General features: G+C 40.7%; 2 protein-coding genes across 2 annotated transcripts in view; both read right to left on the minus strand.

The window, feature by feature from the left end:
* Positions 1 to 293: 293 nt before the first annotated feature.
* si:ch1073-406l10.2 lies at positions 294 to 3,683 on the minus strand. The gene is made up of 4 exons (XM_034167147.1): positions 3,398 to 3,683; positions 688 to 792; positions 493 to 594; positions 294 to 389 (listed from the first exon to the last, which is right to left on the minus strand). Exons 1-4 carry the CDS (start codon positions 3,596 to 3,598, stop codon positions 306 to 308), a joined length of 492 nt encoding a protein of 163 aa, XP_034023038.1. The 5' UTR covers positions 3,599 to 3,683; the 3' UTR covers positions 294 to 305.
* A 1,954-nt stretch (positions 3,684 to 5,637) lies between these two features.
* Positions 5,638 to 24,765, minus strand: part of slc4a2b (solute carrier family 4 member 2b) — a 133,788-nt gene continuing 114,660 nt past the window's right edge. Inside the window, exons 14-24 of the mRNA XM_034167135.1 lie at positions 19,929 to 20,145; positions 19,604 to 19,810; positions 19,324 to 19,472; positions 13,922 to 14,116; positions 13,574 to 13,789; positions 11,607 to 11,696; positions 11,323 to 11,489; positions 10,178 to 10,431; positions 9,923 to 10,092; positions 6,512 to 6,685; positions 5,638 to 6,240 (exon numbers count right to left, since the gene is read on the minus strand). Coding sequence (XP_034023026.1) covers positions 6,160 to 6,240; positions 6,512 to 6,685; positions 9,923 to 10,092; positions 10,178 to 10,431; positions 11,323 to 11,489; positions 11,607 to 11,696; positions 13,574 to 13,789; positions 13,922 to 14,116; positions 19,324 to 19,472; positions 19,604 to 19,810; positions 19,929 to 20,145 — 1,920 coding nt within the window. The 3' untranslated portion in view covers positions 5,638 to 6,159. The remainder of the gene's footprint in view (positions 6,241 to 6,511; positions 6,686 to 9,922; positions 10,093 to 10,177; positions 10,432 to 11,322; positions 11,490 to 11,606; positions 11,697 to 13,573; positions 13,790 to 13,921; positions 14,117 to 19,323; positions 19,473 to 19,603; positions 19,811 to 19,928; positions 20,146 to 24,765) is intronic.

Genomic DNA, 24,765 nt, shown 5'->3' on the forward strand with positions numbered 1-24,765 from the left:
AGCTGAGTAGCTTTAGGAAATATAGCTTTTATTTCTGTCAGGAGACATTGTATACTTTGTTCCTAAATCAAAATAAACAAATTAGCTGTAATAAAACAGCGAAATATTAAAAATGTTGGATCCAAAAATACTAAGATGCACTAACATTAGCAATAATACAGAGGGAGCACTGATGAGGTGGGTTATCAAAAATATGGAAACTTTAAAAAGCTGCATTAAATCTAACTAATCATAAAGCATAAACCACATTACTATTAGACATGTCTGCAAGTTGCATTACTTTTTTTTTCTGAAGTGCAAAATATTCAATTTGACGAGGAAAGGAGATTTGGGCCGCCCATGTTGTAAGTCATCTCGGTGCAGTGCTGCACTCTCGTCGTCTTCATCACCTGTCATTAAAACACAAAAGGAAACTTTTATGATAATGCTACAAAAAAAAAAGGAATAAAAGCGCAGTTTGAGGATTTCGACCAAGTACAGACATAAGCTTGCCTCTGTCAGTGACGGTTTGTGAATACAGTGAACATACGGTTTGGGCACTTCTTCAATCTGTCCGTTGTAAGTTTTGTAGCAAACTGCACAGTCAATCAGTGGCTGTACGAATACACACACAAACAAACCACAACACATGAGTCAGACCAGGAAGACTCCCCCACCTTTCACATTCCTGAACCAGAAGGTTCTTACTCTGTCATTCCTGAAGTGACATGCCGTGGTGTTTGCGGCTCCTTTCAGGCACTTGGTGGCTTTAAGGTGGAAGTTATGGTATACGTAGCTCACATTGAATCCATGCTGAGGACAAGAGGAGACGATTAATGCAAATGAATATTCAAACTGTTCAAAAGGTGTAGTTTTAGCATCTCTGAACATTTTTGGTTAAATTTACTCATAAACAATGTCACGTAAAGTGTTATCACAACAAATTCATGCTGTGAAATATGGCATTCCACATGGCTCTATTCTCGATCATCTATCTATACACACACATACACGTTAGCACCAGCCCAAATTCTGTTCAGTTACAGAACAAATGTTCCCATCTACGCTGATGATTTCCGACTACATGTATGTGACAGGGCTAACTTCATATTGGTCATTGTAGTTAACATTAAATGCCAGGTAACCTCAAACTCAAATTCTAAATTCAGTGCAACCACATAATAGCATCACTTGATATTTGTGTGATTGTCCAGAGTACCATAGACAGAACTTTGTCACCTTTGCCTTACATTTATTACCTTTAATTTGTAAATTAATAATTGAATTTTGCATAGTTCTCAGAATGGACTGGTATGTCATTCTACGGAGTTAAATTTGTGTCAATACATGCAAATGCACAGCGGGTGATCTACAAATACTCCTTGATTTTCACAAGCGTTTTGTGATCCACAAACACAAACTTCCTTTTTGTAACTTGTGTGTTGGTTTTTATAAATAAATGTGTATTTGTATATATATTATTTTTTTATTTGTTAAAAAAAGGCATTTGCAAATCTTTAAACTCCCACACTGTGCGTCACCCAAAAAACAGTCAAACAAAATGAATCTGTTCCCACATTTCATTAAGTGAACTCAATCTCCTACAATGGGCTACGGCCTTTTCTACCTTTGCATTTTTATGCAAAGTTGCATCAAATGTAAAACCTAATTTTTCAACCTCTCCTTTGGTTAGTGTCATTTGCACCACAGCCTTAAGATACATTCAATGGACACTTACAACGTTATTAAGATGATTAAGTCCAATAAATGTGAAACATCGTCTAATGACAGAAAAAAGAACAAAACGCCACCTGTCAAAATTCAGTCGTCGGTCAAAAGTTGGTTGCACAAGTGGGGAAGTAATAATCTGAAAGTAGATTCATAGAAAGGCATGAAATTCATATCTCAACAACCTATCCATCATTTTTCTGTAATTTTCAGTATGAATAGCTTTAAATTACACAGACTGAGCACTGCAGATGCAGTATTTGATCTGCAACTAGAGAAGCATAGAGAAGGCCAGAAGGAATTGCATTGTTTGTTTGCAGACTTAAAGAAAGCTTTTGACTTCATGAGGAAGTCTGGTGTGGTAGAGAAGTATATGGAGGTGGTGCAGGATATGTGCATGGACAGTCACCACACTGAGTCTGGTGTGCTTGAGGTTATAATCAAAGGTCTTAAGGAAGTTTTTTTTTTTTTTTTTCTGAACACTATTCCCAGTGTGCTTGCTCAGGGGATGAGTCTGGTTAAACCTTATTCAGAAGGAGCACCTTTAAGTGACTGCTATTGTGATCGTCATATTAAAAAAAAAAAAATTCAACCCAATCCATTCTCCAATTACCTCTTACCTTTATGTGTACCGTAAAGAGAACATTTCCATGTGTGTTGTTGCTATTTGATAGAACACTTGGTTGAACAGATATGAAGGTGAATATTGGTAAATATAGACAGACTGCATTACAGCATAGTTACCTGGATACACGCTTAATGCATGTGGTAGGTGAAAAGGCTGTTACTCATTGTACATACTAGGAAAGTATGGACATCTTAGTTAAATTTAGTCCCCTCGAAGGCAAAGTTAGTATGACAGCACCATCGCCAATGTAGACCTGCGAGTCAGAGTCACATCTTAGCCAAATTGTTGTGACTCAGATGGGCCACATGGGGGCTCGGGAGGTGGTACGCAAAGAAAGCTTGAACCACCTGCTGGCAGGGTGTTTTTTTTTTTTTTTTTTTTTTAAGTATGGCCAAACCACATGGTCACCCCACTGAATCTGGTCTGCTTAAGGTTTTTCCTCAGCACTGCTGGCAACGGTGTTGCTCACAGGTTGGCCAGGTTAAAAATGTCCTTGTGTAGCTTTTTGGTGTGACATATGTTCTATAAATAAATTGAATGAAGCATATTCAAATAATTTATGGAGTCTTCAGTTCAGTGTTTGTAACCAATTCTATTTAGGTCAACAGTCACAATGTCAGCATTACTACTGTGTCTTAAAATCACACCAATTTTAGCATATCTGGATGAATTAAGAAGCTAAAGTGTTTAGTGTTAAATAAATCATTAAAAAAATCTGGCTATTCACAGGAAGATTAAAAAAAATACATATTTTACTTTCAAAAATAAAATTACAGCTAGTAATACGATTAAATTCTGCTTTATTTCATAGCCACACATTGTAAAGAGCAAAGTTCAAATGCAAATTCTTGTGATTTTCATATTCTGTTCTGTAGTTTCAACGGGCTGTGAAGCATTTTTTGGAAGACAAGATTCAAAAGCAAACTCGACTGAACTCCCTCTTTGCTATCAGTCACCACATTATTAGTTTATCCATTCTGATAGAATCTCTTCAGTTCACATGACAATAAAGCAAATCATGCCAACTTTAAAAAAAAAAAAAGAAAAAAGCATGCAACATACCCCAATGTCTGATTTCTGGAGACTTCTGAAAAAGAGAAAATGCTGCTGGATTCCGGGATGGGAGTGTATCTTCAGCAGGGCCAGATGCACTCCTGTCCTGTAAATCTCAGGGAGATTACCGTAACCTTCCTGAGCGTTTGTGGAAAACAACAAAGCTCCAGCACTCAGCAGCAACAACAAAGCCGTCATTTTACTCTCCATGTCTGAAACACACGAACCAGCAAAACAACCACCACCAACAGCTCTTTTCCTGGAAGAAACCAGACAGCTTCTGCTTTTTTTTTTCCCCTGTTGGCTGCAGTCTGATATTTCCCAACGCTGATCAATACCAGATGTCAGACTATTTCCCAACATCACTCCAGATGTTTAAAGACAAAAACACGAGGAACCACAATAAATAAAAATAACTTTAATTTGTCATCACTGTTTGAACCATCAATGTACAAGGGAACATCACAGATAGCGGTTCAGATTTTTGTATTGCTTTTGCATCAGCATTTCACAACTTTGAAAGATTAAAAACATGAAATGCACAGCAGAGACAAACGTTTTCCGGCAATTAATCGGATTTCCAGTTGAGTGCGACACTATTTATACAAGACATTGTTACAGCACCTACAGTGAAGGACCCCATCAACATAACCACAAACTACAGTGTTTTCTTTTATACGGCTTCTCAATTGTAAAATGTGTAAAGTCAACGCTCATCACCCGCAAAATCCAGGATAACATTCATCTCCACCGAAGGCACAATACTCAATGTACTTGCCATAAATATCTCCTCCATTGTCAAAGGCCATGGCGCTGAAAAATCCAACTTCATGTGCACATTTAAAAATGCTCACCAAATATTGTCACAGAAATAATGCCTCAAAACACTACCAATAAATAATGAAGAGCTGAAAAATGATTGTTGAGTATCTCTAAAGTGCAAACTATTGTAACACGTGTCATTCAGAACGCAGCAGGCACTCTGTCTTCCCACGGGCACTCTGTAGTTTGTGCAGTTTTGTGGCACCGACAAAAGCACTAAAGTGTGGCAGTTTCATGAAAATGAAGTCATGCCAGAAATACAAACACACCTTTGAGAGTAACAGAGGATCAAAGGCAAGAAACATTTATCCTTCTCAGCAAAGCATGAATCTTGAGATCATCTGCAGAGGTTGCTTAGAAATTCAGTCATCAACAGTTAGCTGAATGAATAGCAGAAGACAAAAAAAAAAGTAATGAAATTATGGAATGTCATCACCAGCTTGCACCCAGTCTTGAGAAACTAGTGAACTGTTGCAACCACAAAACTACACAAACATGAAACAAAGAAAATCAGTCAATTACAAGTCATTTCTTGAACACACTGAATCAGTACATTAGTAAATTAGTGCACGAGTGCTCGAAAGGTGGGTGCGCGACTATTAAAGTAAGTTAAATATACCACTTCATTAACGTATTTTTAACCAATTCTTGATATTGTAAATAAAGATGGCACTCGACAAGCAGTACAAAAGTGAAATCAAAAGATCTCTGCTACCCCCTAGTGGCAGGTTACAATACAGGCCATTAAGTACTCCTGGGCCATGCAGTCAGTGATTTAAAATTATATTTTCGTCGACTGGATATTTTTCACCCTCTCATGTGTCATGTGAGGCCCCTAGTTTTAATTATATAAGTTATGTGTCCCAATAATTAATAATAATTTGAATAATTCTGAAACATCATTTGATTGATTGTGCAACGACTGGCTGCAAAGATAGCAATACTCCAGCAGAGCAGGATTTTTAAAAACCAGACTCCGTGACACAGCTGGTTAACAAGATAGCTTCCTCAATTAGACCGCGTGGATCCACCCTCCCCTATCCAACATCAAGTATCCAGTTCCTTGTGACGTCGCCCGAGCAAGATGGCAGCACAACTTTCCACGTTATTTTGACTTAATTTGTGAAAAACCTAGAATGACCTGAGCGTCAACCATCTTTATTTACGTTTATGCTTCCCAGCGTGCAAATGCTCCTGAAAGATCACCACCTAGTGGTGACACGCCATCAATGAAAGCATTGACATTTGGATAACTAATAAAGCAAACATTTTACTACTGACAAAACAATCAGATGTCTACAAGGCAAAAAGTGAAGTTCAAGGACAATTATGAAGAAATAAAATAACGACTAAGTATAACCATAGTTCTGATTTGGTGTCTTAAAAGTGCTACAAGCTTTTAGAGGCGGGCAACATTATCGACTGTCTAAGACGTTACGTGAAACACACCTCAGTTTATTTTTTTCCTTCATAAGGCGCTTAGTGATCTTAAAAACATATAAAATGTGACACTTTGATAGCAATAACTCAGTATGTTAATATAAAGGAATGTGTCCCGTTCATCCTCCACATATTCAATGTGAATCAGCAAACGTTCAGGGCTAAAAAAAATACATCTGTCTGCAAATCTTATCTCATGTAAAGGCATGTGATTTTGAGCTTGAGATCATTTGATTTAGAATTTCTCATCCCCTGAAACACAGTTGTAAAAAGCACAGCATGAGAGAAGATACGGTAACGACTATTTGATCTGTTGAGCTGATTTTTCTTTCCTCCATGACAAAATGTTTGACCAAAGCAGAAACCAATCAGACCCACATTTGGCAAAGTCTCAGCAGTGAAGAGGCGGCACATTGCTAGGGCAACAAGCCGATCTCAGAGAGCATCAAAGTTTGAGGGGATGCTGTCACCAGGTGATGATGATGTAGAGTGACGGATTTTGGCTCCCGCTAAGAGGGCATGTGCACCTCTGAATACTCATCCTGGCCCTCTTTCTCATCAAACGTTGGCTCAGCATCATCTGCATCCAACTAGAAAAGGGGGAGAGCGATCACACACGTCACTTTTAGTGCATGTACACACACACACACAGCTCACATTTTCATCACAACCTGCATAAATCATCTCATAGTAATGCAGATTTCTTTTTAAAAAATACTGAGTTTTTTGGCAATTTAATAAAATAAAAATCCTACAAACAATGTAAGCAGACAAATTGTAAAAAAAATAGGAACAATGATACCAGAAAGTACAATCAATTCACTACTAGAGCTAAATGGCGCCCCCGTGAGGTCAACTTACACAGAGCATCTCTCTGACCGTGAAGATGCGCTGCAGCAGGAACATCTTGACAGGGACGGTGAGGATGAGGACGAAGGGGAAGGCCAGCGATGCCTGCGTTGACATGACGGCCCACAGAACCGCCAGACAAATCAGCTGGATGCCCGTGAACAGGTGCATGCGCAGCGTGCGCACCTGAAGGAAACACACATCAGCGTGAGATGGCTTAAAAAGCATTCAAATATTGTAGATCTGGGCCGTATCCACAAAGTATCCTAACGCTAAAAGTAGCTCTTAGTGACATTATTCAAAAAAAAATTCTAAGACATTTTCTTTGAATTTTCCCTTGATAAGATAAAAACTATTCACAAAGCATCTAAGGCCTTATAGAGCTCCTAACTGTTAAGAGTAGGGAGGAGGGCTTTTAAGAAGCCTCAGAGTGTCTTAAGCAAAGAAGATGGCAGAAAGACGGATCAGAAGGAGAGATATTCTCCGTATGTAGAATGGCAGTGATTCAGTAACACGCTAAAGGCTTGATGGTGCAGGGATAATGTTTGTGGTTGACACTATCAGGAATGAGCTTACTTTTCCCACTCAGTGTAGTAACGTAATAACGCCTGAGATGAAGGTCATCACAATATTGCGATACCTGGCTACGGGAAAAGTGTAAATTGCATGCAAATTCTGTAACGTTCATGCAATCAATTTCAAAGTAAGCGATGTCAGCAGCCTAAATGGTGGCCTACAACACTCACCTCTTTGAAAAGAACTTCGCTTTTGGGCTAGTTCAAAAATAATGAAGCCTAACTGCTGATTTGCATTGCAATGGTCATGAACAAGCCATTATTTTATTTAGCACCATCCAGATTTATCTGTGAGTTGCCTATAGTCTCTTTGACAGGTACTGAAAATTTCATGGAGAAATTCCACACGGAGATATCCACAAAATTTACCCCAAAAATAGCACTTTTTTCATCAATTTTGTGTGACCTTGATATTTAGCATTATCATTTAAAGTTGAATGTTAAAGAAATAACCTTGTATTTTGTCAGTTTGTTTGTTTGTGCTTCATACTAACAAACAGTAATACATTTCTGTAAAGGTAGAAATGTCATTTCCTAGAAAAAACATGTTTCTAAAGCAAGGTAAAACTGTCGCAAGCGTAACGCTGAGAGAAAGTCCTTGATTTACACTAGTGTTCAGAATAATAGTAGTGCTATGTGACTAAAAAGATTAATCCAGGTTTTGAGTATATTTCTTATTGTTACATGGGAAACAAAGTACCAGTAGATTCAGTAGATTCTCACAAATCCAACAAGACCAAACATTCATGATATGCACACTCTTAAGGCTATGAAATTGGGCTATTAGTAAAAAAAAAAAGTAGAAAAGGGGGTGTTCACAACAATAGTAGTGTGGCATTCAGTCAGTGAGTTTGTCAATTTTGTGGAACAAACAGGTGTGAATCAGGTGTCCCCTATTTAAGGATGAAGCCAGCACCTGTTGAACATGCTTTTCTCTTTGAAACCCTGAGGAAAATGGGACATTCAAGACATTGTTCAAGAGAACAGTGTAGTTTGATTAAAAAGTTGATTGGAGAGGGGAAAACTTATACGCAGGAGCAAAGAATTATAGGCTGTTCATCTACAATGATCTCCAGTGCTTTAAAATGGACAAACAAACAGAGACGCGTGGAAGAAAACGGAAAACAACCATCAAAATGGATAGAAGAATAACCAGAATGGCAAAGGCTCACCCACTGATCAGCTCCAGGATGATCAAAGACAGTCTGGAGTTACCTGTAAGTGCTGTGACAGTTAGAAGACGCCTATGTGAAGCTAATTTATTTGCAAGAATCCCCCGCAAAGTCCCTCTGTTAAATAAAAGACGTGCAGAAGAGGTTACAATTTGCCAAAGAACACATCAACTGGCCTAAAGAGAAATGGAGGAATATTTTGTGGACTGATGAGAGTAAAATTGTTCTTTTTGGGTCCAAGGGCCGCAGACAGTTTGTGAGACGACCCCCAAACTCTGAATTCAAGCCACAGTTCACAGTGAAGACAGTGAAGCATGGTGGTGCAAGCATCATGATATGGGCACAAAATTAATGCCTCGCAGATGTGAAGAAATCATGAAAAACTGTGGTTATACAACTAAATACTAGTTTACTGATTCACAGGATTGCTAAAAAAGCAGTTTGAACATAACAGTTTTGAGTTTGTAGCGTCAACAGCAGATGCTACTATTATTGTGAACACCCCCTTTTCTACTTTTTTTTTTTACTAATAGCCCAATTTCATAGCCTTAAGAGCGTACATATCATGAATGCTTGGTCTTGTTGGATTTGTGAGAATCTACTGAATCTACTGGTACCTTGTTTCCCATGTAACAATAAGAAATATACTCAAAACCTGGATTAATCTTTTTAGTCACATAGCACTACTATTATTCTGAACACTACTGTATTTGTGTCATAACTTTAGCTATATCTCCTACTGTGCTTCAATAGAATAATTATATTACTTGTTCAATAATACCAGGAACTAATGGACAGAATTTCTTTGTTTCAGGCTTCTGCAGACTAAAGAAGATACCTCCAACTGTTGTCGCAAGCGTTACGCTCTTGCACATTATAGAATATATGCACTGATAATTTCTAGCAATGACTGAACCGAGACCAAAAGAAATATTGAAACTCTGATATACTATAACTATACCTAAAATGATAACATTTCATAAAAAAGACCACTTTTAAATTTTGATGGTTATGTCACACTTTGGCTTCATTATTTTTGAACTAGACCTTTTGTGCTGCAATCTCTGCTCTCACTTTGGATTGTACCATGTACCAGCGCTTCTCACACTCGTCACTTATGCGCACACGGAGAGAGAACGACGCATTGATTTGTTGGGCAATATGCTCCCAAGTCTACCTCTTTCCTTGTGCTGTGATCCCAGGACAATTTCCCCTCTTAAAACTCTTTTGTTCTCCTCTACGAGTTGTGCCAAATCAGCCTGATCCCGTCAGATTTCAGAAGCTAAGCAGAGCAGGATCTGGTTAGTACTTCGATGGGAGAACACCAGCAGCTGTGTGTGTTTCTCCAGGTAAAACTGGAGTTGCATCAGGAAGGGCATCCTGCGTAAAACGTGCCAATTACCAGTGCGGATCTGGCTGTATCCGCTGTGGCGACCCCGAACAATACCGGGGGCAGCCGAATGAACACCACCACCACCACCATTTGAGAGAAATAGGTCTTTTGTGTATATAGAAAATGTTTTAGATCTTTGAGTTCAGTTCATGAAAAATGAGAACAAAAACCAAAGTGCTGTGTTTATACTTTTGTTCAGTGCATTTATTTCCTACAGTTGTCACCTGGATCATTTTCAGGACATGCCTTTCCAGCCTGAGAGGCAGAGACAAAATCCTCTTACCTTGCGTACATAGGTGTCATCAGGATGGTATTTTGGCGGCATGAGCAACAGCATGATCCGTTCTGTGAGCTGGATGCCGTTAAGTGACATCACACCCACATACAGGAAGATACCAAACAGCACAGCGAGCGGAACCTGAGCCAGCAGATCCCCCATTACGATGGACAGGCCTGGGAAAAGACAATGTCCTCAATTTAGACTGATCTTGATGACACAGCTGGTCTATATGCCATGGGGGGGGAAAAGGTGTCTCACCAACAAGCACAGCCACAAGAAACCCGGTGACTCGCTGGTCCTTCACTTCCTTGATACGAGGCTTGTCTCCGGGGGCGACGGCCTTGCTCATGACAGTGAGGGCATTTACGTGAGTAACGGAGCGAACAGTGGTGGCGGCCATCCATGGCAGGCCAAAGAATGCCGATATGCCACCCAACACTACAATCAGCAGCAGGTCGAGATGGAAGCCAGAACCTTTCACCAGCATCCGCTCCTTCTTACTTAGAATCAGACTGCATGAAGGAAGAACCACACAGCAGAAGAAGTTAAAACCACTTCAGGTTCGATTTTTTTTTTTTAATAAAAATACCAGGCAAGGACATAACTGTTCAATAACATGGAGCCATAGAGAGTCCTAATGAGCAGTCTGTATATAAGAGATGGGAATTGATGAGAATTTCTTGATAGAGTAATTATTGTGGACAAATGTGGACCTACAGCAGTTTTCAGGATGATTGCACTCATTGTCTTTGTTGACAGTGCAGTTGATGCAATTTGGCATCATGACAGACGTAACGCCAAACATTAGTTCTTGCAACGAGGAAAGGTTGCGATTTATTTAGAAATGTGGAACCAGTTCTAGATTCCCATCCTAATCTGTCTGGCTAAAGACCCACATCCCTGCATGTTTTAACCCTTACCAAAAAGTAGTATACGAGGTCTGTCAATAAAGTATAGGTCCTTTTTATTTTTTTCAAAAACTATATGGATTTCATTCATATGTTTTTACGTCAGACATGCTTGAAAACTCACGCATGCGCACGAGGGTTCAAGCATGTCTGACGTAAAAACATATGAATGAAATCCATATAGTTTTTGAAAAAAATAAAAAGGACCTATACTTTATTGACAGACCTCGTATGCAAGTATGTTTCAAGTATACTTCTAGTTTACTTTTTATATACTTATAAGTACTATTTTTTTGGTAAGGGAAACCTCTGGCAGCATACCCAGCGCACAATAGGCAACAACATGATGGAATTCAACAATGAATAAACCAGGAAGATGGTATTTGCAATTCTTGAAAAGACAAATTTCAATTTGGGTGGCTGGTCTTATCTGCTCACTAGCCACTGTTATTTCTGTGTGTATTCTTGCATGATCAGCATTTCTGTGTTTCTCACGAGGTGATCTGGGTTTCCATGAAGATGAGGATGAAAACCAGCAAAGCAGGTAACAAGCAGGCGAACATCATCCAGATGGGGAAGTCCTGCTCGGTGCCCAGAGGGTTGATGATCCAGCCGCGTTTTTGGGGACTTGTCACAGAGAACCCACTGGGAACACTCAGTTTCTGGACAGAGGACAAATATGAGACTGAGCACATAAGCGACATGGACTGAAGTATTTGTACTGTGAATGCCTGAAAACGAAGGCGGGATAACATTCAGAAGCATTGCAACTTTCTTACTTGCGTGTAAGTGTCTTTAACACTGTAATCCACCAGCACCATCACGAGAATTGCAATCGGCATGCCAAAATCTCCAATAATCCTACGAACCTGAACACAGAAGGTAATGAACAATACAATCAAATTTACATCACTGTTAAGGTGCCCTATTGCTCTGAATTTTTTGGTGTTATTAGGGAGCTGTGGTTGAACTATTTGTTGTAAGTCGGATGCACAGCCTGTGTATAAAAAAAAGAAATATATATATATATATATATATATATATATACACACACACACACACACACACAAGGTCTGTTAGAAAAGTATCCGACCTTTTTATTTTTTTTCAAAAACCTGATGGATTTGAATCACGTGTGCTTGCATGAGCCAACCTTGAACCTTTGTGGCCATGCGTGATTTATTTCAAGCTTGTCGGTTGCGTCATTTGCTTGTAAGCAGCCTTTGTATGAGGATGGGTGGAGTCTCTCGTCATTTTTTCTTTGCAAGGAAATGGCGGAACGACTGGAGCAGCACGACTGCATCAAATTTTGCCAGAAACTGGAGGACAGCCAGGTGGAAACCATTCGGATGATTCAGACGGCTTTCAGTGACGATCCTATGGGCATCACACAGATTAAGGAGCGGTACAACCGGTTTAAAGACGTCCGCACAACGGTGGAGAGCGAGCCACGCTCCGGGCAGCCATCAACATGCTGAAATGACCAGATCATTCCAAAGTGAACGCTGTGGTGATGTGGGACCGTCATGTGACTATCCGAGAAATTGTGGAAGAGGTGGACATCAGCACTTTTTCGGCACATTCCACTGTGACAGAAGATTTTGCCATGAAAAGAGTTGCAGCGAAATTCATCGGCACAAAGCTGATGGCGCAGCAAAAGCACCTCCGTGATGAAGTCTCACAGGACATGTTGTGACATGCCCAGCTTGTCCACCATTCGGAAGATTCAGACGGCTTTCGGTGGCTTTTCAGTCGTGTGACTATCCGAGAAATTGTGGAAGAGCTGGAAGAACTATGCAAACTATGCTAACAAGCCCCCACAAAGTTACATTGTTGAAAAAAAATTACATGCTGAGTAGGTTATAATTCGCCAAAGAATACACTGACTGCCCTAAAGAGAAGTGATGCAACAGTTTGTGGACTGATATAAGCAAGAATGTTCTTTTTGGATCGAGGGTCTGAACTCAAGCCACAGTACACTGTGAAGACAGTGAAGCACGGTGGAGTAAACATCATGATGTGAGGATGTTTCTCATACTATGGTGTCAGGCCCATTTATCACATACCAGGGATCATGGATCAGTTTGAATACATCAAAATACTTGAAGAGGTCATGTTGCTTTATATGCCGAAGAGGAAATGCCCTTGAAATGAGTGTTTCAACAAGACAATGACCAGCAAGTGAGCAGCATCTTGGTTCCAGACCAACAACATTAACATTCTGGAGTGGCCAGCCCAATCCCCAGACCTTGATCCAATAGAAAACTTGTGGGGTGACCCAAAAAAAGCTGTTTCCGGAGGCAAAACCAAGAAATGCAGAGGAACTGTGGAATGTAGAGAAATTGTCCTGGGCTAAAACATAAATACTTCACAGGTGCCAGAAGTTGGTCAACTCCATGCAACAGTGGTTATGCAACTAAATATTAGTTCAGTGATTCACAGGAAAGCTAAATCTTCAAACATTTTTCAGTTTATACAGTAAATGTTTGAGTTTGTAAAGAAAAATACCGACACCATTTTTCTTCAATTTCTGTAAAGTAATAAATTTGATCAGTTTTCTTAATGTTTTGATTTGGAATAAAATGTGCAGTGTTCCCAATGCATTTGCGTGTATGAAAATAAAAGCTATTTTAAGGATTTTGAGCTTTACTCACTTTTTTTTTAAACATGCTATTATTTTGAACAACTGTACTTGCAGAATGACCACTGAAATGCACAGTCACATTTTGATAGCGTGGCGGCTCACGTTTCCAGGGAAGAATGCACTGTTCTTGAACTTGCGTATGTAGAAAGCGATGAAGAACGTTCCAGCCATGAGCACGAGAGACATCAGTGCAGTGTTGGGCTCTCCTTGGACCTTCAGAGGCAGGGTGACGTTGCTCATTGTGACATTTTCCTCTGATTCGTGTCTTTCTGTGCCATTATCAACAGAACAGCGCTGCAGTGGGTGCTTCTGGAAAATCTACAAGTGAAATGAATGCTCAAAATTAGTATTATATTATTGTTTGTGCATATTATGTGTATTAACTGGACCAGACGTGCCAACAAAAACTGTTATGAAATCAGAACTTGTTATTTTGAGTCTCAGAAGTACCTTGACAAGCTTGAGAAAGGTTTCAAAGATGAAGATGAGGGAGATAAGGAAAGAGAAGATCTCCTGAGTGAAGCGGGAGAAGAAGCGGACCAGGAAACTGCCCTCCACAGCCACAGTGACAGTCACAATGATGATGAGCCAAAGTCCGATCCAGACACGGCCCGTCAGGTACTCCATGCTGTTAGTTTTGCAGAACTGTCACACAGCACCATTAAACATTAACCAATGAGAAATCTTTCAGGCCAACATAACACTCGACATTGATATGTATGTATAAGGTGTTCTTTGTAGATGGTGCTTATAAAAAAACTGTTTAAACTTTTTTAGGAGCTGCCCAAAAATTCTGGCTTCATCAGTAAAATTAATACAATTCTACTCTCTAAAGCCAATATCTCATAGTTCAATTAAATTAATCAAAAACTGGAGAAAAAAATAGCATAATACAAGATTTACAGTACTATGTATGCGTTTAGAACACACTTCTATATAAATGTGGGGTTTTAACATTTACTCCCCACCAATTAGATACATTTTTAAAAGCCAAGATGATGGGTTGCATAAGTAATGGATTTTCTTTCACCAAAAACCATCAAATCTAGGCTTCCATCTCAGATGTACCTTTTGGTAAATTGTAGCTGAACTTTCAGTTCTTTTTAAAACATACACTGTGCACAATTTCTCCAGACAGCCAGAGAAGCCTATAAGTTACGTAGGTTGTCTTTCCTCACTCTTCTCCTTCTTGCACAGTCACTTATTTCTTAATAAGTAGCTACTCCATTCAGATTTACCATAGGGTGCCATACTATTTGTATTTCTCCATAATTTAATAAATAAAGTAAATAAAGTTCAAGATATATTCAGTGACTTGGAAATGTTCATGTATCCATCCCCTGAGTGTCTGAAGAAAACTGGCAATAAAACTGATTTAGTTATTATACCAAAGCATCCCATCATCTTGGCTTTTATATGGTTAATTAATGATTTATATCAAGATGTAGAGACTTGCTTTAATTTTAGAAAACATTTTTTGTATTTTTTTTGTATTTTTTTTTTGCATATGAAATGGCATAAACAAATTAAAATGTGTGAAATATCAAGTGTTCCACCTGCCACTCTCAGACACTGTGCTAATGAGCTTGCCCCAGTGTTTAGACATATTCATCTCCTCACTGGAGGCTTGCCACTTGCCTGACTGTTTCAAAACCTCCATCATTGTTCCTGTTCCCAAGAAACCGAGGATCACTGGACTCAATGACTACAGACCGGTGGCACTGACTTCTGTAGTCATGAAGTCATTTCCACCTCAAATCTCTCACGGCCTCCCTCTTGGACCCCTTGTAGTTTCCTTACAGAGCCAATAGGTCTGTGGATGATGCCATCAATCTGGCTTTGCACTTCCTTCTGCAGCATCTGGAGTCCCTGGGAACCTATGCTAGGATCCTGTTTGTGGACTTTAGTTCTGCCTTCAATATCATCTTCTCCCAGATGCCATCTTCTCCCAGATAAGCTTTCCCAGATGAACGTGCCTGATTCTACCTGCAGGTGGACTGCCAACTTCCTGAAGGATAGGAAGCAGCACGTGAGGCTGGGGAAGAATGTCTCGGACTCCCGGACCACCAGTATCAGTACTTCTCAGCACTGTGTCCTCTCTCCTCTGCTTTTCTCCCTGTACACCAACTGCTGCACCTCTGATCACCAGTCTGTCAAGCTTATCAAGTCTGCAGATGACACCACCCTTATCGGACTCATCTCTGATGGGGATGAGTCTGCCTATAGGCTGGAGGTCCGACTGGTGTCCTCATTGTCCTGGTGCAGCTATAACAACTTGGTGCTGAGCACAGAGAAGACAGTGGAGATTATTGTGGACTTTAGGAAGAACACAGCCCCTCTCCCCTTCATTACCCTGGCAGACACCCCCATCACCATAGTGGACACCTTCTGTTTCCTGGGAATCACTCTAACCCAGGACCTCAGGTGGGAGTCCACCATTACTTCTGTTGCAAGAAGGCCCAGCAGAGGATGTACTTCCTGCGGCAGTTGAAGAAATTCAACCTGCCAGCAAGGATCATGGTGCAGTTTTACACTACCATCATCAAGTCCATCCTCACCACCTCCACCACTGTATGGTATGCTGGAGCCACCACCAGGGACATACAGAAACTACAGTGCATCGTACGCTCTGCTGAGAAGGTGATTGGCTGCAACCTTCCATCTCTCCAGGACCTGTACATCTCCAGGACACTGGGGCGTTCAGGTCGGATCAGAGCCGATCCTTCTCACCCTGGATATAGCCTTTTTGACCTCCTCCCCTCAGGCAGGAGGCTACGGTCCCTTCGGACCAGAACCTCCCGCGAATAAGAACAGTTTTTTCCCTTCTGCAGTCAGCCTCCTCAACAAGAACCTTTAGAACTCTACATTGTTGCTATCACCACCATTTATTTATCTTTGCTCATACATTCTGTACATTTTGTAACATTGTTATAGAGTAAAGTTTTATTATATATCACTTGTTTTACTGCTCTATTTTTTTTTATGTTTTTTTTAATGTTAGCACCAAGTACCACAGCAATTTCCTAATGCTGTGAACTTGTTCACTCATATGGCAATAAATGTTTCTGATTCTGATTCTTTTGGACAGCACTACATACCCCCCCACCCCCCCCACCCCCCACATACATACATACATACATACATACACACACACACTCTGCATCCAGAAAATTTTTATAATGCTTCACTTTTTCCATATGTTACAGCCTTATTCCACGTTTGAAATTGATATTTTCCTCTACATTCGACACACAATACCCCATAATGACAATGTGAAAAAAGTTTGGCTTTTTTTTTGCAAGTTTATAAAACAAACAAAACAAAACAAAAAAAAACAAAACTAAGAAATCACACGTACATACGTATTCAAAGCCTTTGCCATGAAGCTCAAAACTGAGCTCAGCTGCATCCTGTTTCCACTGATGATCCTTGAGATGTTTCTACAGCTTAACTGGAGTCCACCTGGAGTAAACTCAGTTGATTGGAGATGATTTGGAAAGGCACACACATGTGTATAAATAAGGTCCCACAGTTGAAAGTGCATGTCAGAGCACAAACCAAGCATGAAGTCTAAACTGAGTGATCAGGGGAGAAGAGCCTTAGTCAGGGAGGTGACCAAGAACCCGATGGTCACTCTGACAGAGCTCCAGCATTCCTCTGTGGAGAGAGGAGAACCTTCCAGAAGGACAACCCTCTCTGCAGCAATCCACCAATCAGGCCTGTATGGTGGTGTGGCCAGATGGAAGCCAGTCCATAGTAAAAGGCACATGGCAGGCCACCTGGAGTTTGCCAAAAGGGACCAAAGGACTCACACCATGAGAAACAAATTTCTCTAGCCTGATGAGGCAAAGATTGAACTCTTTGGTGTGAATGCCAGGCGTCATGTTTGGAGGAAAGAGGAATGGGCAAAACTGCACAACTGCAAAGAGGAATGGGCAAAACAGCCCAAAGATAGGTGTGCCAAACTTGTGGCATCATGTTCAAGAAGACTTGAGGCTGTAATTGCTGTTGAAGGTACATTAACAAAGTATTAAGCAAAGGGTGTGAATACTTACGTACACGTGATTTCTTATTTTTTATCTTTAATAAATTTGCAAAAACATTTTTCATGATGTCATTATGGGGTGTTGTGAGTGGAATTTTAATGGTAAAAATGAGTTTACTCCATTCTGAAATAAGGCTGTAACATAAAATATGGAAAAAGTGAAGAGTTGTGAACACTTTCCAGATGCACTGGAGCTTTGTAATTGCATACCAAGTAGGAGTCATACTACCCCCATGTGGTCAATATCCAGACTGCACACATACAGGGTGACCCCTCCTGCCCCCAATAAACAGAATCCATAAAAATTGTAATAAATCCTACAAAAGGTCTATAAAATTCCTTGAAATTTGCTGGACTATGTACAATCATTCCCCAAAGTTTCAGTACTCTTGGTCGCTTTGCATAAAAGTCATGTTCATCCACGACATAACAGGCCTGGATGCCTATTTCACCAACAAATCATACCATTTGGAGCATATTTTGGAAAAAAAAAAATTCACAGAATAATCAATCAGCATTAAGACACTGTAAAGCCATGGGATAGTTCAGCAAATAGAATTCAGTTTTAACGGTAATGGGCAGTTACAGATATATTTATTTTGATTAGTCATTAATGTTAAGCACTACTATAACTAAAATGACCTTCAGAAAACTTGTTTCACTTTCTTTTAAAGTTGCGCTTAAGACTTTTGCATAGTACTGCATCATTCTTTCCACTTCTTAATGATTAATTCAACTGAACAGCAAGTCAGTCAGTGAGTTAATATCCTTGGTTTGATCCCCCTGACTTGTCTAAATGCAGTTGGCTGTAAAAGTGATTATGTTAAGAAGCAAGTACATGTGATAACCATTTTATGTATCATATTTTTATTTAAGATCATATTGTGGGGATTCATTTTCATTTTGAAATTAAAAAGCATGAATTTCAACATATTTACATAAAGCAGCCTAAATAGAAACATAATGCAATGCTAAAATACCCCCAGCCATATGAGCCTTGTGTTCTTTATAATTTGCAGTTGTTTAATTAATTATTAAGCACCTATTATCTTACGTACAATGTGTACATGTTCAATAAAGCTCCCTGTGAATCAATCAAAAACAATATTTACATTTTAACAACGTCTGCAGAAGGCTTTGCGTGTGTGCATATAAGTATGAGCTTTTGACAAGAGCGAAAGTTGTACAAATCAAGGAATATTTGTAGGTCACCCTCTGTGAATTTGCAAGAATGAGAAATTTAACTCCATAGCAGTTAGCTTTGAGTTAGCGGAAGTTAGAGTACACGCTAACGTCCGTGCATAGTCTTGTAAATCAGTTCAGTGATGTTATTAGGGTCCAAAAACAGTGTTTTCAGTTTTAGAAGTGTTTATTTCTCGCTAGCTTTTACATAATATATGAGAAAGGTGTTATTTCTAGCCAAAAATGAAGCGAAGTTAGCTAGCAAAATCAGGAAGTGACATCACCAAGCTAGCGTTCGTAAGATCATGCCATAAAATTAGGTACAGAATGTGACAATTTAACCTATTAAAATAGGTCAAGGCTAGCCATCTTTGAACTTGTCCAAGATCTGTGTTCTAAGATTGTTCCCTGTAAATTCGGAGCCTCTGGCAGTAGTAGCACTGGTCTTATGCATAGACAGACAGATGGATGGACGGATAAAAAGTCTTCGCAACACTCGATGGCCATATTTGATGGCCTCAGGTACAAATCAAATCCCGGGGGGGGGGTAGACTTTTTTTGTGCAGGCCAACTGGAAAAGATACAGACACTAAAATATTGGTGATATGGTTCACCACAAACTCACACTGTAAAAAGCTTCTTCAAAGACGAGCAGGGGTCCGGAGAAGCCCACAATAAGCAGCGGCTGAGCGCCGAGCAAGCAGAAGAGCCCGGCTTGCACGGCGGTACCCACAATCAGCTCAGACACACCGATCAGACCGTCCGTCTTCTCACCTACAATCAAGATAACAAGCTTGTTACCACAGACATCATGACAGACTCAAATAAAAGAAGGTTTTCCACATGCAATGGCTCCATGTTGGCAACAGTGAGGGTCAACTCTTAGTTTTGTAGAAGTAACTTACCCAGAAGGCCACCAAATGTTATGGTTGAAGCGAGGACGGCAAAATAGATAAAGATAAGAGCGGCCATGCATTGAGTGTTCAGAGCATCCTTGAAGTCACTGATGTATTTTGGATAACGTCGCCGTACATCTCTTATCAGTCCACCAAAGGGTCTTCCAGTGCGTTCCAAGGGGTCATCTGACTTTTTGGAAGGTGTAAGGAGGGCCTCTGGGAGGTAGATATAGAGAAGATTATTAACTTCACCATAAATAAAGTTGTGGCAGAGCAGTTGAAATCACATTAAGAACCAGCAGGTTCTGCTGAATGTTTAGGTGGAATAGTTTACCTCTTTCTTCAAGGTTCTTGGCCTCCTTGGCCAACAGTTTGACCTCCTGCTCTTCCCTTTTACGCAGCATCTCTCTCTGAAAACGAGCCACAGAGTACAACAGCTCATCGCCGCCGACCTCCGAGGGGGGCAGCACGATGCTACAGTCCAGGAAACAGTTGATGGCGTTGAGCAGGTCCTGCCTGTCATCTGCCAGGTAGGCCGCCTCGTGGAATTGCTGGACACAGAATTAGACATCATTACTTTACCCTTAATGACACCTTATTATTTTGGTGAAGGGGATCCAGTCAAGTCAAGTCTGGGAGCAAGTGCTACATTCACCACATCACAGAACCACCGTGGGTCCTGGATGGCAACCACCCAGGTAGGCAACTGTTCCATCCTCTTCTTCCAAAAGTAACCATCTATGCGCCACAGTCACATTAAACATGGGTAGTCTCTTAGCCTTCTCCAGCCGTTGACTTCCTTGAGACAGAGGCAACTACGTGGTGAATCACGCACAGAAACAACACATCCCTAAAATATCATAACTGATGTTCTCCCACAAGGCATGTGATACTAATTATCTGAGTCTCCTTAAACATCCATTTGTCTTCATTCCAACAGCCAAAGATCCTCCAAAGAGACCAAGTACCAAAGACATCCACTTGATGCCTTAGATCAGGGGTGCTCAAGTTCGGTCCTCGAGAGCTACCTTCCTGATACTCTTAGTTGTCTCCCTGCTCCAACACACCTGAATCCAATGAAAGACTTGTTAGCAGGCTTTTAATGAGCTTTTCATTGGATTCAGGTGTGTTGGAGCAGGGAGACAACTAAGAGTATCAGGAAGGTAGCTCTCCAGGACCGAACTTGAGCACCCCTGCCTTAGATCACTGGTTACACTAACGTGGACCTTCATTCTACACATCTCTGTCTAGCAACCTCATAAAAGCAAAGCGATCTAGTGATTTAGGCGAGGGGGGGGGGGGGTAGATTTGATCTAAATGCAAACAATGAACCAAATCTGGACATATGATGGCACATGATAGAGAGGTACAAGACAAAGAAGTACTCTTAAAAGAATGCTGCTATACTTGTATAAAGGCTTGTCCTTGTGTGTTGTGTGTGTGTGGGTGTGGGGGGGGGGGTATTCAGATGTGAACTGTTCGATGGACTTTTTCCATAGTTTGTTTTATGTTCATATTGAACCCTGAGAGTACAAAAAATAAAGCACATTGTCAATTTCATGGACATAAAACTGAATTCTTCAAATCTTTGATCTGAGCAGTCACTTGCTGGGTTTCCTTTGTATTTTGGTATGATGTTAGGAGACTGGTGCAGTGTTCAAGTCTAACGCCGTCCTTCAAGTCAAACACAGTTCTGCTAATCCGCTAACCGCTAATTAGCAAAGTTAAAAACGTTTTGTAATCTGATTAGCTTTTCAGCTAATTTTGAAAACCATCAGCAGACCAATTAACTTCTACTAAATTTAGTTCCGATAACTTTTAGACTGCTAATATCTTTTTGCAGGCATAGTGAATAAAGCTTAACAGTTAAAAACATTTGTAAATCCTAAAATCATACACTTTACTTCCTGTCTGATATGTGTTTTGTAGCAGACAGACAGTTATGAGAGGTACAGCTCAATTCTCTGCCAGTAGAGGAGACCTGGCTACCAAAGAGAAAGGAAAAGAAGAAAAAAAAAAGATAATTTATTTTCACAGCCATAGTCTTGCAGATGTGTCGCAGACGACATGGAAAGCAAGGCACTTTTGACTTATGGTTAAAATTTTAAACAAACTCATTTCAGACAGGTTATCAAAATTAACATCACCTCTGTCGTTTTTACAAAGTGGAAATATCAGCTATATGTTTTAGTTTTAAAGTAATGCACTAATTTTGAAGGTTTGAACATTTACAGACACACGTGCCAAAAGGCATTATGGGAAAATGAGCTTCCTGTCATCAGTGGTTGGTTGGTTTATTCATACGAGGTCTGTTAGAAAAGTATCCAACCTTTTTATTTTTTTCAAAAACTATATGGATTTGAATCATGTGCGCTTGCATCAGACGAGCTTGAACGTTCATGCGCATGCGTGAGTCTTTTCACGCCTGTCGGTTGCGTCATTCGCCTGTGGGCAGGCTTTGAGTGAGCACTGATCCACCCCCCTCGTCAGATTTTTATTGTTCAGGAATGGCGGAGCAACTGCTGCTTTGTTCCATGAAAATTGTTTCAGAAACTCTGCCAGACAGCCAGATGGAAACCATTTGGAAGATTCAGATGGCTTTCGGTGAAGACTCTACCGGTATCACACGGATTAAGGACCATTAAAACTGGATTAAAAATGGCCCATAGCGGCGGAGGGCGCCCCGCGCCCCGAGCGGCCGTCGACAGGCTGGAACGAGCAGATCACTTCCAAATTTAAGGCTCTGTTGATGCAGGATGTCATGTGACTAGCAGAGAAGTTTCAGAAGAGGTTGGGATCAGCACTTTATCGGCACATTCCACTGTTAAAGGAGATTTTGTAATGAAAGACGTGCAGACGGATTCACGCGTCGAGACGCAGTCGCTCATGGCGCGGGACAAACAACACCTCCGTGTTGGAAGTCTCACAGGACAAGTTGGAACATGCCCAGCTGTTAAACAATTTCTCGGATACTCACTCGACTGAAAAGCCACTGAAAGCCGTCTGAATCTTACGAATGGTTTCCAACACGGAGGTGTTGTTTGTCCCGCGCCATGAGCGGCTGCGTCCTGACGCGCGAATCCGTCCGCACGTCTTTGGCAGGAATAGCAGTCGCTCTGCCATTCCTAAACAATAAAAATCCGACGAGGGGGGTGGACCAGTGCTCACTCAAAGCCTGCCCACAGGCGAATGACCCAACCGACATGCGTGAAAAAACTCACACATGCGCACGAAGGTTCAAGCTTGTCTGATACAAGCGCACATGATTCAAAACCATATAGTTTTTGAAAAAATAAAAAGGTCAGATAGTTTTCTCACAGACCTCGTATGTACAAACCAACACACAAGGTACTGTAATGTGTGTTGGTTTTCACAAACACATCTGTATTTGTAAATGTCATTTTTTTCATTTGTAAAAAAAGCCAATTTGAAAACTGAAAATTCTGTTTAAGTGTGATTCAGCACGTATAGCGAATGTGTGGCAATAGGCATTCTCACTCCCATCTAGTAGATGACAGTGTTCTATACATTTTAAGTATGTATAGAACAAAGCATAATAATAAATAATAAATTAACAGCCAACCAGTGATGAGGAGGCTCAGTTTCCCATAATGCCTTTTGACATCTGACTTTTAATGCTCAAACCTTCAGAAGTAGTGCATTAATTTAAAACTAAAAGATATTTGTCATATTTTCACTTTGTAAAAATGACAGTTAACATTATTATCAATAAACCGTCCGGAATTTGTTTGATTTTTAAATCAAACCTGTTTTGCTTTTTATGCCTTTTGCCACCTGTCTGGGGCAGTGTATGTTGAATATAAATGAGTCTTCCTTACAGCAGTGAGCAGGGTGCACAAAGACAGAAGCTCTGACTCGTGTTGGGTTTGTGATCACCTTTGATTTTACTCAGAAGCATCGGCGGTGCTTAAACTCAAAACTGGCTTGTCAGTACTAAAAGTTAGCGGTTAGCTGTATCCATCCATCCATCCATTTTCTTCAGCTTTATCCGGAGTTGGGTCGCGGGGGCAGCAGCTCAAGCAAAGCCGCCCAGACCTCCCGATCCACACACACCTCCCCCAGCTCCTCCGGGGGAACCCCAAGGCGTTCCCAAGCTAGCCGGGAGATGTAGTCCCTCCAGCGTGTCCTGGGTCTTCCCCGGGGCCTCCTCCCAATGGGACGTGCCCGGAACACCTCTCCAGCGAGGCGTCCAGGAGGCATCCGGAAAAGATGCCCGAGCCACCTCAACTGACTCCTTTCGACGTGGAGGAGCAGCGGCTCGACTCCGAGCTCCTCCTGAGTGACCGAGCTCCTCACCCTATCACTAAGGGAGTGCCCAGCCACCCTGTGGAGGAAACTCATCTCGGCCGCTTGTACTCGATCTCGTTCTTTCGGTCATGAGCCAAACCTCATGACCATAGGTGAGGATCAGAACGTAGATCGATTGGTAAATCGAGAGCTTTGCCCCCCTACTCAGCTCTCTCTTCACCACGACGGTCCGATACAGCGACCGCATCACTGCAGGTGCTGCACCGATCTGTCTATCGATCTCACGCTCCATCCGTCCCTCACTCGTGAACAACACCCCGAGATACTTAAACTCCTCCAGTAGCTTACGCTAATTTGTTTTTCAGTTTATCGGTTTATTGTTATAAAAGTTAACTTTTCAGTTAGCGAATATCAAAGCTAACTTTTTGGTTAGCTGCGCTCACCACTGTTTATCTCCAGTGTTACCATGATGGTTGTATTAGGACAGTGACTATTAGCTCCTCCTCTTGTTGCTTCAGGTGTCCATTAACAAATTGATTCTATTTGCTTCAAAGTGATCATTGCTCTCAGAATAAATATATATGTAGATCTTTAACTATTGTCTTCTCAAAAAGAGATTCCATTGTAGATTCTTCACACTTGTGTTACAGCTTATAGAATACAGCTTGTTTCATGCAGTACCACAACTCACCACACAATACAGAGTACCTCAGAATATCTTAAGATAGATCACATCCATGAAACTATTTTTGAAAAAAGAAAAATAGAATTTTACCATGGTGAAAAACTATTTTCATTTGGCAGGGAATTACAGTCAACTTGCCACAGTAACCAAGTGCTGAAGCTATTGCAGTGTGTAGATGCAAGTTTTCTTGAAAGATCCAACAACGTGAATATATTAT

The sequence above is a fragment of the Thalassophryne amazonica genome, chromosome 1, assembly GCF_902500255.1.
Source record: "Thalassophryne amazonica chromosome 1, fThaAma1.1, whole genome shotgun sequence".
NCBI lineage: Eukaryota > Metazoa > Chordata > Actinopteri > Batrachoidiformes > Batrachoididae > Thalassophryne > Thalassophryne amazonica.